At 38.5% G+C, this 15,968-nt stretch overlaps 1 protein-coding gene across 4 annotated transcripts in view; it reads right to left on the bottom strand.

The window, feature by feature from the left end:
- Positions 1–2,607: 2,607 nt before the first annotated feature.
- Positions 2,608–15,968, bottom strand: part of dip2bb (DIP2 acetate--CoA ligase B (putative)b) — a 55,298-nt gene continuing 41,937 nt past the window's right edge. For 2 of the 4 annotated variants that reach the window (XM_084732857.1, XM_084732866.1), the window contains 16 exons: positions 15,430–15,542; positions 15,142–15,165; positions 14,558–14,638; positions 13,723–13,846; positions 13,497–13,618; positions 12,363–12,474; positions 10,484–10,593; positions 9,028–9,158; positions 8,746–8,914; positions 8,055–8,225; positions 7,888–7,949; positions 7,116–7,173; positions 6,935–7,009; positions 6,639–6,813; positions 6,384–6,507; positions 2,608–5,036 (listed from right to left, as the gene is read on the bottom strand). In XM_084732857.1, the coding sequence (XP_084588983.1) occupies positions 4,784–5,036; positions 6,384–6,507; positions 6,639–6,813; positions 6,935–7,009; positions 7,116–7,173; positions 7,888–7,949; positions 8,055–8,225; positions 8,746–8,914; positions 9,028–9,158; positions 10,484–10,593; positions 12,363–12,474; positions 13,497–13,618; positions 13,723–13,846; positions 14,558–14,638; positions 15,142–15,165; positions 15,430–15,542 (1,904 nt within the window). In that variant the 3' untranslated portion in view covers positions 2,608–4,783. The remainder of the gene's footprint in view (positions 5,037–6,383; positions 6,508–6,638; positions 6,814–6,934; positions 7,010–7,115; positions 7,174–7,887; positions 7,950–8,054; positions 8,226–8,745; positions 8,915–9,027; positions 9,159–10,483; positions 10,594–12,362; positions 12,475–13,496; positions 13,619–13,722; positions 13,847–14,557; positions 14,639–15,141; positions 15,166–15,429; positions 15,543–15,968) is intronic. The other 2 variants (XM_084732884.1, XM_084732874.1) reach the window with 1 other exon arrangement.

A 15,968-nucleotide genomic window follows, 5' to 3' on the forward strand; every position in this document is an offset into this window, starting at 1 on the left:
GTATGGCATAATGCAACACAGTTGTCATTTAGTGACAATCACTTGCTTTTTGATTAAAATTACCTGTGGTTTTCAATTGAGATGTCTGCAATGAATACTATGAATTTCCCTTGAAATTTTGATTTTTTTCTGATTCCACCTCAACAGTTACTACCTGTCCTCTCCTTAGGAACGAATCCTGGCCTGATCCAGTCTTTAAATCAAACATACCTACACTTAACTCAATGTCAGCTGAGTTGTACTTCTGTGTAACAACATGATATCAGATATCAGATTTAGATTGTGATTATTTCCTGTGATGTAATTTGGATGTAGTTCAACAACTTTAAAGAAGTGGATATGGTTTGACAAGGTTTTTTTTTTTTTTTAGAGTAGTTAAGATTCAACTGTTTTTCATTGTGGAATGAGTAATTTGGTAAATTACAATTTTTAAGTAATTTCCTCAACACTGGTTGTGTGATTATAGATGAAACTACCCAACAATGAATAAAGCACTTGTTGGGCAGTCAGATCATTAAAATGCTGTTTACACAGTACTTCATTAGCAATAATAATCCAGTAATGTAACACTCTGACAGTGGGCATTCTGTTATGTAAATACTTTTATGTTTAATACTTGCTGATAATATTAATATTAGTGCCCCTTTGTGTTTGGTTATCTCTTCTTGACACCAGACTGCTTTAAGACCATGCTAATGTTTTAACTCACTGCTACGTGTTATGTCTATGTTGAACCAATCTTTTAACAAAGCATGACATACTATTTTAAAATTCTGCATTTCTGTATAGCACCTAAAATTAATTTGTGGATCTTTCAAATATTTGAAGGCCTGAAGTTGGGTTTTACTTCAAAATCAAGTGAGCAGCACCTGAGCTCAGTGACAGATCTTTAAAGAAACATCTGTGCACCATGCCTGCCATTGCCTTAGCCTGCAATGGGTTCAAAGTTACTGGTCTGACAAGTCTTTCAGATTTCTCAATTTGTTTAAATTAGTTCGATATTATTTCACAAAATGTTGGCCTGGTCAGAGAGGCATGCAAAGGACAGAAATCTGGCAGACATACCTTTTGAAGTTGCTCTCAATTTACCTATTTGATGACAAAAAAAAAAATATTTTCAGCTCACTATGACAAAAATTCTCAAGCAAGCCTTCACTGAAAGCATATAAATTCTACAATAATCCAAAGAGTTTATTCTCTAATGTAAATTTCAATTGTTACTTCATTACTATGACTCATGAGTATCAGGACACATGGAATGATTAAATGCTTTTGTTTATTCTGTATTACTTTTACATAAAGTATAAAACAAAGTACAACAAACCAAAATAGAAAATAAATGAGAAAAATGGGAAGGGGGTGTACCACCTTGATTTCTTAATTATATGAGTTAAAACATTAAAGATTCATCAGTGGATCACACCCAAATGGAGCAATTTAGAACTCACCAAATAATTCATATACAACATACCGAGAGTGCATACACAAAATATTGATAGAACAACTCAAGAGAGATTAATACAGTCTTAAGTACACTACTGGTTAAATTTCATCAGTCCTCTGTTCGTACTTTATTACAAAAATGTATAAGCATCATGTATATTTCACCAGACTGTGCAAGCTTTGAAATTAAACTGCACTGTCGTTGGGATTGCATAGTGTGTAAGAGCGGAAACCAAAGGAAGCCCTCGTAAACTTCCCAGCAAAGCAGGTAGATGGTAGATGGACACTGGTTGTTGTCAGTAACCCTTCTTTTTGCTGATTAGGTTTGCAAGGTCTATCTTAATCACAAGATTTGTTTGGACAAACGTCTACATTTTATGGGTATTATTCACAGATTGCACCAAGGGACCACCTGGTCCATCCCTGTGTTATGAGTTATGTTCCCTGAATATACAATTCCATACATATATAGTGTAAATCTCCCCACCTGTGCCAGGAGATGAGATGTGCCTCAAGCTGATTTCTTCTTGTGCTTGGCTGAGTCATGCAAACATTCTGCTGCAAACATAGGATGCACTGTTAAAGCTAAGATGAAGTGCTATTAGTCTTTTTTTTTTCTCTAGGCGGACCTAGAAGTGAGCAAAACCAAATGTCAAACCTTATATATTTTTTAAATTGTTAACACATTTAATGCAACATGAAAGTGGGGATAAAATCAATCAGTCCACACAGTAGAAACCTACTGTAAGTACCACCAGTGCAAAGTGCTGTAATTCAATGGATCATATTCCCGTTGACCTTGAAATGAATAAACATCTTTCTAATATTGTGTGTTTGACATGATTGTTATAACGGGACAATTACAAAAGTGCTAAAAATAAAAAACTATTTACATGTTCATGTTAAAGTGATAGTTTGGATTATTTGATGTGGGGTTGTATGAGGCTCTCATCGATCGTCTGTGTATAAGCTACAGTAGATGCTGATTGGCCCGACTCATTTTGGAGAGGCAGAGAGGAGTATCAGCACAGATGCTAGGCTCCATAGGCAAAAATCAGTCATTTTACCCTGCAGGAGACGGGCGTTACTGATGTACTGCTGCCTTGATCGGTTAGTTTGTTTGTGTTATTGTGTGTCTTCTGTGTTTGAAAAGATTAATTTGGATTCACCACAGTCACACAGTAAAACAAACAAACTTACAGATCAAGGCAGCAGAAGACCAACACCACCAGTGTTCTGCAAGGTAAAATCACTGATATGGCTTATATAACAGCAGTTTCCTGTCAGAAAAGGTTGTCTGATGGGAAAGTAAAGCTATGAAATTATCCGTGTGGTACTCATCTCTGCTTCTCCTAACTGGGGGTGTGTCGATTAGCATCTGCTGTAGGTAATATAATGACTATGGATAAACACCTCACATACCCCACATCAAATCATTTAAACTATCCCTTTAAGGGTTCATCACTGAAATACAGTATAATCCAGTACAAAGAACCTACTTATGGCAAGGAGCACAAGGAACACACAAGATAGCAGGAAACCAAATACATTTTGCAAATACATCTTGATGATTTTTTTTTCTACCCATTTCTTTTTCATACAAATACTTTACTTGCCAATCAAGGATGTTTCAAATTTGGCTCAGCTTTGCAACGGCATTCACAAGTGCTTATAAATCCAGTGACTGAACACAGAAAATAAACCAGGTACATGATGACTTTCCTCTATTAACTACAGACTTACAGTACCAACAACAGTCCTGTTGGAGCTCAAAGTAATTCTTTACAAAGTTGCACAAGACAAAACACAGTTCGAATGAACTTTTGCGTGTGAAGAGGAACAGGACGGGGAACACTTGCTCTATTATGCAATACAAAACTGAGAGGGATTATGACTGTTTAGCGATACAAAATACAATGGCAATGGACATTAAATGAGGAGCTGTAGACCTACTGTATCTTTTACGTTTTTACAAAACAACCTGGTAGCCTGAAAACAGTCATGATATTGGTTTTAGCATTCTCCTTGCACCATTTTTTTTTTTTTCCAATGGACCGTCAGGAAACGTCCCTGACATTAACAGTGATAGCCCTCCCAGTAAACTCTCAAAACTCCTCAAGCAAGAACCCCCAGAATAATATATGCTCCTGAACCATTAGTTATAATGCCTCATTGTTATAATAAAATAGACTTTTTTTTGAGAAAGTGCAATCTTATATCTATCCTGACTAACAATGCTTTAAAGTTATTCATCAGTACCCTCCATTATACAGCTAATATTCCACTTCAAAAGAACTGTCAAAACTGTTAAATCTTATTTACAATCTTCTTTCTGCTACTGTTATCATCTCCTAGCTGGGTTAACTCTCCAGAAACCATCAACTGAGAGAGACAAGTCAAGCATTTATACATTTATACAATTAAAAATTTCTATACAGTAACATACAGTATCTAAAATACAACAGGCCTTTTATAGGTACAGTACAGAATATGGCCTCTTTCCTCTTTTATTTTGATCCCTTTGGATTTCTGTTAGGATTTCCACTACTGGTCAAAACCAAAGGAGAAGAAACAGCCATTAATAACAGATTCATTAAAAATTAAGATAGGAATGTATGGCTGAAGTTTTATAAGGCAGGAAATATATTAGGGCAGGAAAGTTGTGGAAATCTATTTGGCTTCATTATCATGGGACAAAATAAGGTCTCTAAATAATGCACACAGACTGAATCTGGCTACTTGTTTAATGGTTTTCTTTCCTCTGCCCTCTTTTATTCTTCCATGCTAGTGAGAAATTACTCAGCACATGCATTTGTGTGCGTTTGTTTGAAAGCTGCATGTAAAAATATTTCAAGTTGTTGATCTAAGTTTAGTAGCTCTTGGAAACTGTGTAGACAGACACACAATCTGTGTAGATAGACACACAAAGGGAAGAGTTTTAAGAGGTTTGTGGTACAGAATAAGAGGATGGATTTTTCACAAAGATGTTAATATAGAATTAATTTTCAAAAGTGTTCTTGTTGTCTTTTCGCCCCTTTCCTCCAAAAAGTGCAACAGGGCTTTTTTTTCTCTTTGCCATATGCAGTAAATGTTGTTTCTGTCCCCAATAGCAAAATTCTATCTATAAAACACAGTGAACAACTCCAGACATGGCGATGCCAATCACAGACATGCAGTGGCCAAGATATGCTGGTGTCACACAGGGCTGAGTGGCAGTACACGTGGTTCATGCTTTTCCTTTTCACCATCTGCCGGAGCCGTGGTCATCTGCTGCGATGGTGGTGCAGAAGCATCCAGACTGTGGATGATGGCTAAAACAAGCCAAGACAGTCACGACCGCTCACATGTTGTAAGCAACATAGATGGGATCCAGCTGGTCAGCGAGGAACGAGTCACGAAGGTGCATGCGTTGCTTCTCGCCCCTGGAGTTGATGGGTATAACCCCAGGGTCCACAATAACCACCACGCCCACGATGAGGTGGTGCTCCTCCAGGACCACGTTGGTTATCAGAGGCACCAGGTCCAGCGCGTCCTGCTCTGAACCGCACAGCTCCGACACCACCACCAGCAGGTTGGTCCATGTAAACACAGCACTGTAGGGGACAACGACAGGCTCACTGAGAATGCAGTTCAAACACACAGTGATGCACCAAATTTTCTTGGTCAATTCCGATTTACAATTTTTTTAAGGTCTGATCTGCCTATTCTGTGTTTGGCTGATTTTGATTTTCCTTCATTCTAAGAACTGTAAATGACTGCATGCACATTTTTCTGTAACTTTTAAACTTTTGTAACTTCTAAACTTCTAAATTTATAATAACATAATATAAATAATGTAACTTCTAAATTTACATTGTATGTTCATAATAAAACACTATTTAATAACCTACCTTTCTTCTCTCCTCCTTTCTCCTCCTGTCTTCTCTCACATTTTCTTGCCCTCTTTACTCATGTCTTCTCTCTGTGTCTCCCTGTCTATACTGTGTTTGAAGTCTGTGGTCCAGTCCCAGCGTCCACCCTCCCAACTTTGAGGTGTGTTCTTGGTAAGTCAGTGAGGTTTTAGGGCTGCCCCACTGTCAAATCATTAGAGGGCTTGCTTGCAGACTTTTTGAGCCCCTGACGCACACTCTCTGTAAAGCTGCATTCATGCAGAGTATGCCTGAGGAAATTACCCACAGTTCATAGCACTGTAGTTAAACAGAGGTTTACCACGGGAACCCCAGAAGTGTCTTTTAAAAAAACAAGACAAGCATGTTATTTATTGAGCTTTTGTGGTAATGGTAGGTGTATTTTCTTCACCTGTTTTCCCATTTCCAGTTTTTGTGTTAAGCTAAGTTGTAGTTGTACAGACATGACAGTGGTATCAATCTTCTCATCTAACTTCGGCAAGAAAGCAAACAGAATGCTGCAAAATGCTACATATTTTTGGGGGGTAACCCAGAAGTTTGCATGACTCTGGGTCCCTCCACAAAAAGCCAAAGGTATTTTTCTACTGGATTTTGCATTAGTGTGGAAAATAAGCTCTGTGACAAATAGAAGTTTATGATACTGACATGTTCTGTTCAGCAAAATAATCTTCACAGCACCACTCTAATGATTTTTGAAGCATAAATGCAATCACCAGAAGGAAAAAGCTAAAGCTACAAACGAGCTACATCACAGTCACATGACTTCAACATCCCCATCACTATGTGACTCATTCCTGTAGCAGTCTACATGCATAAAGTAAAATAATAAAAAGAGGCCTCCGTTGATGGTCATAAGATAAAAATAAGGCAGGAATTACACTGGGATGTCAAAAATGCTGAGAAACAGCTAACAGGAAAACCACAAACTAAAGCCAAACAGAATATCTATTCATACTTTCAACACTACAGATTAGACTCTTAAACACAGGGCAACTAACATCATGTGTGTCTGTACATCAGAAACATTCTCACCTCTCAGCAATACTGCGGTGAGCCCGTGACACTGAGGTTTCAATGTCTATTGGGTGGTAGCGCAGTCCTCTTAGCTCCAAGGTCTCATCCAGTGAGCCCACCACAAAGAGAGCATCATGGCGGTCTGAGCACAGAAACACAGGAAACATAATCCACCCAAAAAAGTACAGTGTTCTTGTTTAAAGTGTTTCTAATCTACAATCTATTTCATAATAAACTTATCACGACTGGCTGACTAAATCTAGACTTCTTTACCCCCACTGGCATCCAGCAGCTCGGTCCTCTTCACAAAACCAAGGTATCCCGTCCTGGCCCATAAGGTCTGTGGGTCTCCAAAGCTGAGCTTGGTGTTGAAGTGGTTCGCCTGAAGACTCTCCTCTCCGTAGATGGTGTAGTAGCCACTGGCACTGTGAGGGCTGTTCACCCAGATCTAAGAGAGGGAAGCACACACTGGCTCACAGCTGGTTTCTGAGGGAAGAAAGCTTTTCCTGCACGTTTGTCATGATACCATCATGCAGTCATCATAGCATCTGTTTACGGCTTCCTCTTACCTCGCCTAGATGAGAATCACCCAGTGGACCTCTGGTCTCTGGATTTACGATTATCACTCGAACGCCTGGCAGTATCTGTAGATTTGAAATAAAATAGCGATACAGTGTCAGCATACACCACTTTCACTTCATAATTCATTAAATGAATCTGTACTGTGAGGGACTAGATGTTGCGTTTCACCTTGCCAGACTCCATTAGAGGAAGACTCTGAGGTGCTCCTCTCTCCACCAGCCGCACTCTGCAAAAGTCACATACACAATCATTCATTAAAAACAAACTGCAACCTTTCCTTTTTCAAATGAGAAAACAACATATATCTACTTAAACTGTTCAGGTCTGTCGGGTTTATGAGGTTTATGTGGGATTTTTTTCTTTTTTTTTGCATGTTTTCACAAAGGATCCAGGGTTTAATAGGTGTTGTTTTCATTTGACGTTTTCATTGCCTGCTTCATGATGTTTTGAATCATTGTGATTTAGGAGAAACACATTTCAGCTTTTAGTTAAATACGAGACTATTTCAAGCCTTTTTAAAGCCGCTTAATTTAAGATGACACATGAAAAACACAATCTACAATCCACACAAGAGACAAATCATTATTCAGACAAGGGCTGCACAAAACTAGTCTAAATGAAGTGTGTCTTATTTTGTTAACAAAACAATTAAACTTAATCTAATATTAAACTTTTCAGTTTAATAAGGAAAGTAGGTGTGAGAACATTTATTTTCTTGACATTTTGTGAGATCGTTTATTTATTTAATGGACAAAATGACTGTGACATAGTGAATTCATGGCCCAGCTGTGAGGGTCACACCCGCCTGCGTGAATATATTGGCAATTGTCAGTTGCTGGGCCAGTTTTCACATATGGCCCAGCTCTAATATACTGCATACAGTAGGCCTCACATAATGCAGTTTAACTCCACTAAAGACTTTTTGACCATGAGTTCTTACCTGTCATGGCGGAGGGACTTCATGTCCACATAAACTGTACAGGGGTCAGGACCAGTGGTTCCCTGTAACACACAAAAAAGGAGGCGCAAACAGATCCTGCTGGTTCTCATCTATGTGTGATTCAAAGTGCACTACTATGTGAAGTCAGGTTAAGTTAGTTAGCGTACCTGCAGGCAAATGGCCAGGTTAACCCTGGAGCCAAAAGCAGTGCTCACAGCTCTGGACGACAGCCCCACGTCCTTAAACAGCTTGGAGAACGAGTGCGTGAGGGCGAGGCGAGGGCGTTCCTCTGCTATCACCACACAGCTCCGCACACACGACAGGTTCACACCACGGGCCTAAAACACAACACCACAAAATTAATTAATGTTTCATGTACAAATATTCTGTCTGCATTTGTTGGTGAAATTTAACTAACTGTACTTACTCAAGTACTGTACTTCAGTACAACTTTGAGGTACTTGTACACAACATATGAGAGGCAAATACTGTACTTTTTATTTCACTACAATTATTTGACAGTTTTAGTTACTTAACAGACTAAAATGTTTGCATGCAAAACATATGAATTCTTTATGACATATGATGGTTTGTTATAAATAAAAAAACAAGGTTTAAATACAGCTGAAACAATTAGTTGAAGAAAATTAATTGGCAATTATTTTGATAATAAATAATCATGCAAAAACATTTCAAGCTTCCAGTTTCTCACATGAGGATTTGCTGCTTTTCCTTTTAATTATTCAAATCATTTTAATTCATTCTTCATAATTTTGCGTTACTTTGTGTACCTGCGATGGCATTTCTCACCATTCTCACCATCATTCATGATTCTCTCTCTGTATGTGCAGTCCTCACCTTGAGCAACTCAGTCTGAGTGCCCAGTCCTTTAGTGCAGAGCTCCATGACAGAGTAGGAGCAGAAGGTGTCTCTGATACGGTACTGACTGAGCGTGCTCAGCCACAGGGACAAGCAGCTTTCCAACTCGAAGGGAGGAATCAGGATGGACTGGTGACCTGAGTAAACACTAAAAGACAAGACATGACAGAGGAAAAGAGGATGAATGGAGGAGGAACAACACAACAGAGACCAAAACTGTGGTACAGACACGTATGTCTTGTAGGTAACGGTTTATCTTACCTTGCGAGGCACCACAAGACAAAGCCCAGACCACAGTATGGATCCAGGCAGATGGCTATTTGGCGGGAGGAGTACAGTTCACACTGCAGCTTTATAGAGCGACAAAGGGCACTGACTGCTGCATGAGAGATCTGCAAACAAAAAAGATCAACTATAATCTCAAAGGAAATATAACACTAATACTGCTGAATATCATTAATCTAAAATGTTTGATGAGTTTGTGATGGACTTTTCTAATTAACCTGACTTTCAGTCAACCAGTCTTGTCAACTTATACTTTGTGATGTCTTTTAAATCCTTCAGCAGGATATCTTTTACACCGTGGCGTGTGGCTGTAAACATAAACATGGCGTGTGGCTGTAAATATAAAATAAGTGGAGACTCTGTATCACTTCTGGCTCCTATACGATGGATTTATCACTGCAGCCTATGTTTGGGACATCAGTGTAGAACAGCAGCTTTTTAAAGATGCCATTGACTTGATTCTGTTGCTCTGTTTGCCCACGGGCCACAATTTTAACGTCACTCATTGTGGTCTGGTAAAGGTCAACAAGCATCAGCTTGGAGCAGAGGTCATTTCAGGTAGAACAAGCTGTACAAGCTGTGAATACAACATGGACATATCATCAAGTTCATATGGCAAACTTGATAGCAAACAGTTGTTTATGTCAACATTCAGCAGTTATAGAGCAACAATATCAATAATTTGTCATGCTTATGTCAATCTGACAAATATTCACTCTCTCTAGCTCTGTTTTTGGTCCCGATCGGCTCCTAAGGGAAATAAATGCTCCATTATGTTCACCAGCTAGTTGCCAACAGTGTCTATCTGGTGTTTGGTGCTGTGGATGTAGTGTACAGTGAGTTTTTTAGATTTTTTTTTATTTGAATACAGCTGCCTGCTGCAGCTGAAAACCATGTGATGAGAGCAGTGAGAGTGAACCCAAACATTAAAGTTGCAGGTTAGAGAGCTAAACAATGAGCTGAAACTCACTTTAAAGCTCTGTCAAGTCTTAGTAACTTTTGCACAACTTTGCATCTTCCACAGTTTGTACATGGTGCACTTTATCTAGACATGTGAGTGAGAGCTTATGTATTCTTATGTAGTTCTGTGTAGGTCTGTATGCTTAGATGGTTTTGTGTAGTCTCCGGCTTTCTATGTTCTCTTGATCGTCCTGGAGAAATGTTGTTTCATTCCAACCTGTACTGGCTGTATGTGATTAAAAGGACTAAAGACAGTCTACAGCCTAAATATCTGTAGGTTCATCACTGTGAGCACCGCCACATTGTAATTTAATAAACTGCTGTGATAAAAAATATTGACTATAGTTACCTAAAGGTGTGGAGACCCAATGAATGAGGGAGAAACACAGCATGTAGGTAACAGCATGTGGATAATGGACTGGGATCAAGAGCAAACATAGCAATATTTGGTTTTGAAACTCATCTGTCTCACCTTTACCCCAGTGAGCATGCCTGTAGTGGACACACTGAAGTCCAGATAAGCAATCATCTCTGCTGTGGGCGGCTTATAGATCTGTGGAGGTCGGCGGCGAGGAAGGTCATCTACAAGCAAGAGCAGTGCATGTTTTACACAGAACGAAGTTAACTTTAAATTTTATCGTGCAATAATGACACAACAGGTATTAATCATTACCAGAAGCCAGAGTTATCACTGCCTGTCTAACTCAAAGGTGGGCCACTGATGTTTTATTGGCTGCCACCTTTGTTGAAAATTGCAACAAAAATGAAAGGCTTTTATTTACTTTTGTGACGACTTTCCCATATTAATGAAAATTGATGCTGCTATGATTGCTAATGTGTGGTTCATTTACTTTGAATAAATATTTAATAAATATTTAAACATAAAATAATTGCAGTTTTTCTAACAGCTTATAACCCCGTGAGTCCAAATTAATACCCAACATTATTACTACACTGGATAGTTTTAATCAAAATTTAGCATTTTTTGACACACCCGCTGGAATACTGGGCACATTTTCCTTCATCATTCTTGTCTTCACTTTTCCATCAGGCCCTGTGCCTTTTTGTTTGTCTAAATCTTTTTTCCCATCTTTTTGTTCCATCTTGTTATAAAATTCTCCAGCCTTTGCCACCTTTATCCCCAAAACATATAGAGAAAAGCTTGGATGCATCTTATACTGTCAATAATTATTAATCAGTCATTGTTCATGTTGTGAGGGAGAGCTTTATATACAGTAAAGCTATAAAAATACCTGTATGTATGTAAAGAAAAACAAGTAGACATATAGTATAAAAAGTGCACCAAGCACTTATCTACACAGTTCATCTACCCTCTGAGCAATTTTGATAACAACTGGAGCATTGCAGAGAAGTGTCCCACTTCCTGTTTGGGTTTCTGACAGAGCTGTGCAATTTGTACATGACTAACTTTATACTCATTATAATGACAACTATACACATCGTTATAAGCCTTTGACTCATGAGAAAGTCAGCTACTGAAACTGTATGTAGGGCTGCAACTATCAATTGATTAATCAGTTTGTTGTCAACTTGTTTTATTTTTTAAGAAATAAATGTCCAAATGATGATTTCAGCTTCTCTGTCCTCTGGGCTGTGGACAAAACAAGACATTTGAGGATGTCACCTTAAGCTCTGGGAAACAAAATCATCAACATTTTTTATTTTTCTGACATTTTATGGACAAAACAACTAATTGACTGATCGAGAAATGATCAACAGATTAAGTAATAATTAAAATAATTGTTAGTTGCAGCCCTAAATGTAAGTATTCCTCATTCAAGAGTGCAGTCATTTCTTATTACAAATACTTAACAAAAATAGTTAAATTAGAAATGCAGACATGTAAAACTGTTTTCACAGTTTCTTTTTTTTCTAATCAACTGTTGTGAAACTTTGCACAGCTAATATGGATTTAGGGTTTAAATATGTGTTAAAGTTGAACTTAGGACTGATGGTAGTGGGGTTTTTTTCAAATTCATTTGCAGCATTTCCTGTTCATTGAAGTTCTGTTGATAAACCATGATAAGAGACATATCTTTACACAGTATTCACATTCGGTGAAGTTCTGCCTGTGCATGAGAACAGACCTTTCTTATTTACGACTTTTAACATGTCACAGTAGGAAAAGCAGCACAGGTATAAATTATAAAATTAATGATGGTTAAATTCCATTTAGCTGTATCAGTTTCAGGGTCCTGGTGTTGTGCATGCCGACTCACTGTCACGACTTGAACTTGAACAGAACAGAGTCATCGTTAATGTTATTAGAACATCTCTGCTTTTCCTACTGTGACAAGTCAGAGCGTCTGCTGTGTCTTTTGTTACTGTACCTGTGTCAATGATTGTTGGCCACGTTTTAATGTTCACAGAGGCAGCAGCCTCTTTGGAGCGCAGAGTCCTCATGAGATGTTGAGTGGTTAGGATACATGCAGCTTTACTGACCTGGTAACAAAACACAAGCATTATTCATTTGAACAGGAGAAGCTGCTACATATCATCAGAAATTAAATGAGTGGCAAAAACAGACGTGAGCACTAGGGCTGTCAGAGTTAACATTTTGATGCCACTATTGTCTTTTTAAGGCACAATTATCGCACAGTATGTTATATTGGCCTGGCTCATTGTTTGAATCAGAGGCGAGCTTTCCTGTCAGCCAACAATGTAAACAGGCTTGAGTGTTTAGGCAACTGTCTCAACGCAAAGAAATATGAGTATATGAGGAGGGAGGTGAGCGAGTGCTGATTGACCTGCAGCTCCACCTGAAACCAGGTAAAAGTAAAAATATGGCTGACCAACAGCAGAGAGAGAGAGGGAGGGGCGTGTGAATATGGACAGATGTGTCGACTTGATATAAAAACTTTTTATGATCATGAACCATAACGTTACTGTACACTTCTGTGGTGCGTGATTTTTTTTACTCGAAGTCCAACTTGTGTACAAGGGAATGGTTTTCACAGGAGTTCAACTTTAAATGCATGAGTGGACAGTAAAATGAACATATACAAAAGATAAGAGCAGTTAATCATAAATTGGAATTGTTTTTCTTGCTGGGAAATTGGGTTAACTATGTGACAACCCACAGCCCGTCTTTATCTTTGCAAACCTCTGACTATATGGCAAAGAAAAGATCATTCACTAAGTGCACATAGTTTTCAGTGTTTCTGTTTATACTTTTCCTTGTATTTGTCACAAATCTCAAAATGGTGAATTTCAGACAAACATAAATGGATGATGTATGACAACAATATTTGAAACTCATTTGATAAAAGTGTGTTTGATGCTGTATTTATATAAAAAATAGGTTTTAAAAAAGATTGATGGAAACTCGATGCTCTCACTTTGAGTTTAAGTCAGTATTCTGATGTTTTTGTTGAGACTTAAGAGGTCGAGGCTGGAAGAAGAAATGTTGCTCAATGACAAAACCAGTTTGTGACTGGAAACCGCAGAGGAGCACACACACTTACATCAATAATCATGCGGACAGTAGGCAGCGTGGCTGCCAGGTTCTGAGGGTGTGGAGGTCTGACGTTTACAGGAACACATCCAGCGTAGAGACAGCCGTAGAAGGCAGCTATCAAATCAATGCCTAAGAGAAAGATGGAGGAACATTGTTAAAAAAAGAGAAAACTATCTATGTCTCTTAATAATCAGTCTCAATGGGAGTAATACGTATACACAGACAGAACCCACCAGGAGGATAAAGTAGCACTACGTTTTCTCCAGTGTTGATGCTGCCCTTCTCAGTGAGCGCTGCAGCTATCTTCTCCGCCCGTTTGTGAAGCTGCACGCAGGTTGCTGTGCTCACCGCTACACCCTGAAGGACAGGAATAATGCAAAGAGAAACACATGCAAGGTCACCAGAAATCACACGCTGTGTATCAAATAGTGGACAGAGCTTCTGGGTCTGAAAAATTAAATTGTATGTGCCCTTGAATGTATGATGTCAGTGAACCGTTTCCTAATGAGTTTATGGTCTCATTCACTATTATCAAGTCTTCTTCAGTTTAACATGACGTTCATTTTTTAAATGGTCCTATGTAGAGTAAAGTACATGATAAAACAGGGTATGCTTTAGGGTGGAGCTATCATGTGACTGACAAGTTATTCTCGGAAAGTTTGTCCAGTGCAACACACAGGGCTCAAAAACTCACATCAAAATGTCAACCTAGGCAGTGTTGATTAAATATGAATGAATGTTCTGCTACTAAATTAACTACTTCTTGCCTAAAATGTTTTCAGAAACATGTTTTAGTGTAGCTACCAGGCAGCTGCCATTATGTCTCCAGTTTGGAGACACTGGATCAAACTGTAAAACCAGGCAGTGCTGATCAAATGTGGATCAATATTCTGTTACTACATTGCTTATTTCTGGCTTAAAATGTTTTCAAAAAACATATTTTAGTGTTTAGCTGTAATGCAACTTTGTGTTTAGACATGTAGCAATAACATTAACATTGATTTTGTGCATTATAGTCTAAGTTTATTATACAGTATTTCACAGTGTATGAACAGATCAGTTTGGTACCTTGGCATTAAGAAGAACAAAGAGGACATGGTCCGGGTCTGTCTGCGCCCTCCAGTGTAGAGCCTCTGTCAAATACTGATGCTGAGATAAAAAAAGAGATCAAAATAATTATATGTACAAACTGTACATCAGAGGGTGTGATTCAATAAACAGTGAACATCATTACAAACAACCATGGAGGGCATAATACAGGGAGGAGCACTGTGCTGAACTTAAATACACCTAGATAAAAACACGACGGTGGTGCTCAGAGAGACTGCATATGTCAGTACGCAAGCTGTCCGGCATAAATTATCTCTTGCCAACGTGCAAACAATTTATACCACAAACTCCGAGCCAATCCAGCTCTTAAGATAATGAGCAATAATTAAAGATGGGAAACGTACATCTGCAGTAAAACAAGGGATAGCTACAGATCTTGTAACGCAGATAAAAAAAAAAAAAAGAGAAAACATGCACATCTTTGCTTGTGTCACATTTTAAAACAAGCACACAAAATAAAACCACAATACAATATATATCAGAGCATGAATAGAGTAAACAAAGGTGTGGGGAAGATGCCAGAGGGGGGCCATAATTCTTACCATCACAGTGGGCCACATACAGAGCTACATCCACAGAGAGAAGAGAGCAGAAAGAGAGAAGATTTCTTTTACATCTAGAAACTGAGCTGTTGCTGAGCCTGGGCCATTGATACACTGGCAGTGCAAAGTTTTCAAACTGAACTATTCACTGTTTTAACACACTGTGGGCAATGGTTTCCTGCTGATTCTGAAGGACATACATGTGACTTTTTCAAAAACAAGAATATAATTACAGGTAATACAGAGATAGTGTCTGTTTGAAAGTGAGTGAGTCGATGATCATGCTACCTTCCGGACAAGATCCTGGTCTTCGATCATGCCGAGGTCCCTGCCAGCAGCCTGGGCAATCCTCTTCCCTGCCACCAGGTTACCCACCATCACAGATGCAGGACCGACACCAACTACAAGAGAAGATGAGTGTGAGAGAGAGAAATATGGCATCAAACATGGCATTAAATATCAAGGTGATCAGTGTGTGTACCACTGGGTTAAATGTGTGTTCAAGCTCACAGATTGTGGAAATGGAAAGAGGAGGGATGGGGGGGGATGTGATTAACATACAGGTGAAAATATACAGTTTATATGAGTAATACTGTATATACTACAATTAAATCTCTATGTCACAACTGAAATGCTGTAATGAAAAGTTTGGACATGCAATGAAAATAAGATATTTTAACTTTTAGTGTTTTCATCCCGTGTCATTCGTCAGGTTTATGTCTTAAATCTTTTGTGTTATATGCTGTTTTTAGTTTTGCTTCTTAAATATTTTGTGTTTCTGTAGGTCAATATTGGATTGATTTCTCTTTGTTTGTTTTGGTGAATAT

The sequence above is a fragment of the Lutjanus erythropterus genome, chromosome 2 (genome assembly GCF_056507025.1).
Source record: "Lutjanus erythropterus isolate fLutEry1 chromosome 2, fLutEry1.hap2, whole genome shotgun sequence".
Classification (NCBI taxonomy): Eukaryota; Metazoa; Chordata; class Actinopteri; order Lutjaniformes; family Lutjanidae; genus Lutjanus; species Lutjanus erythropterus.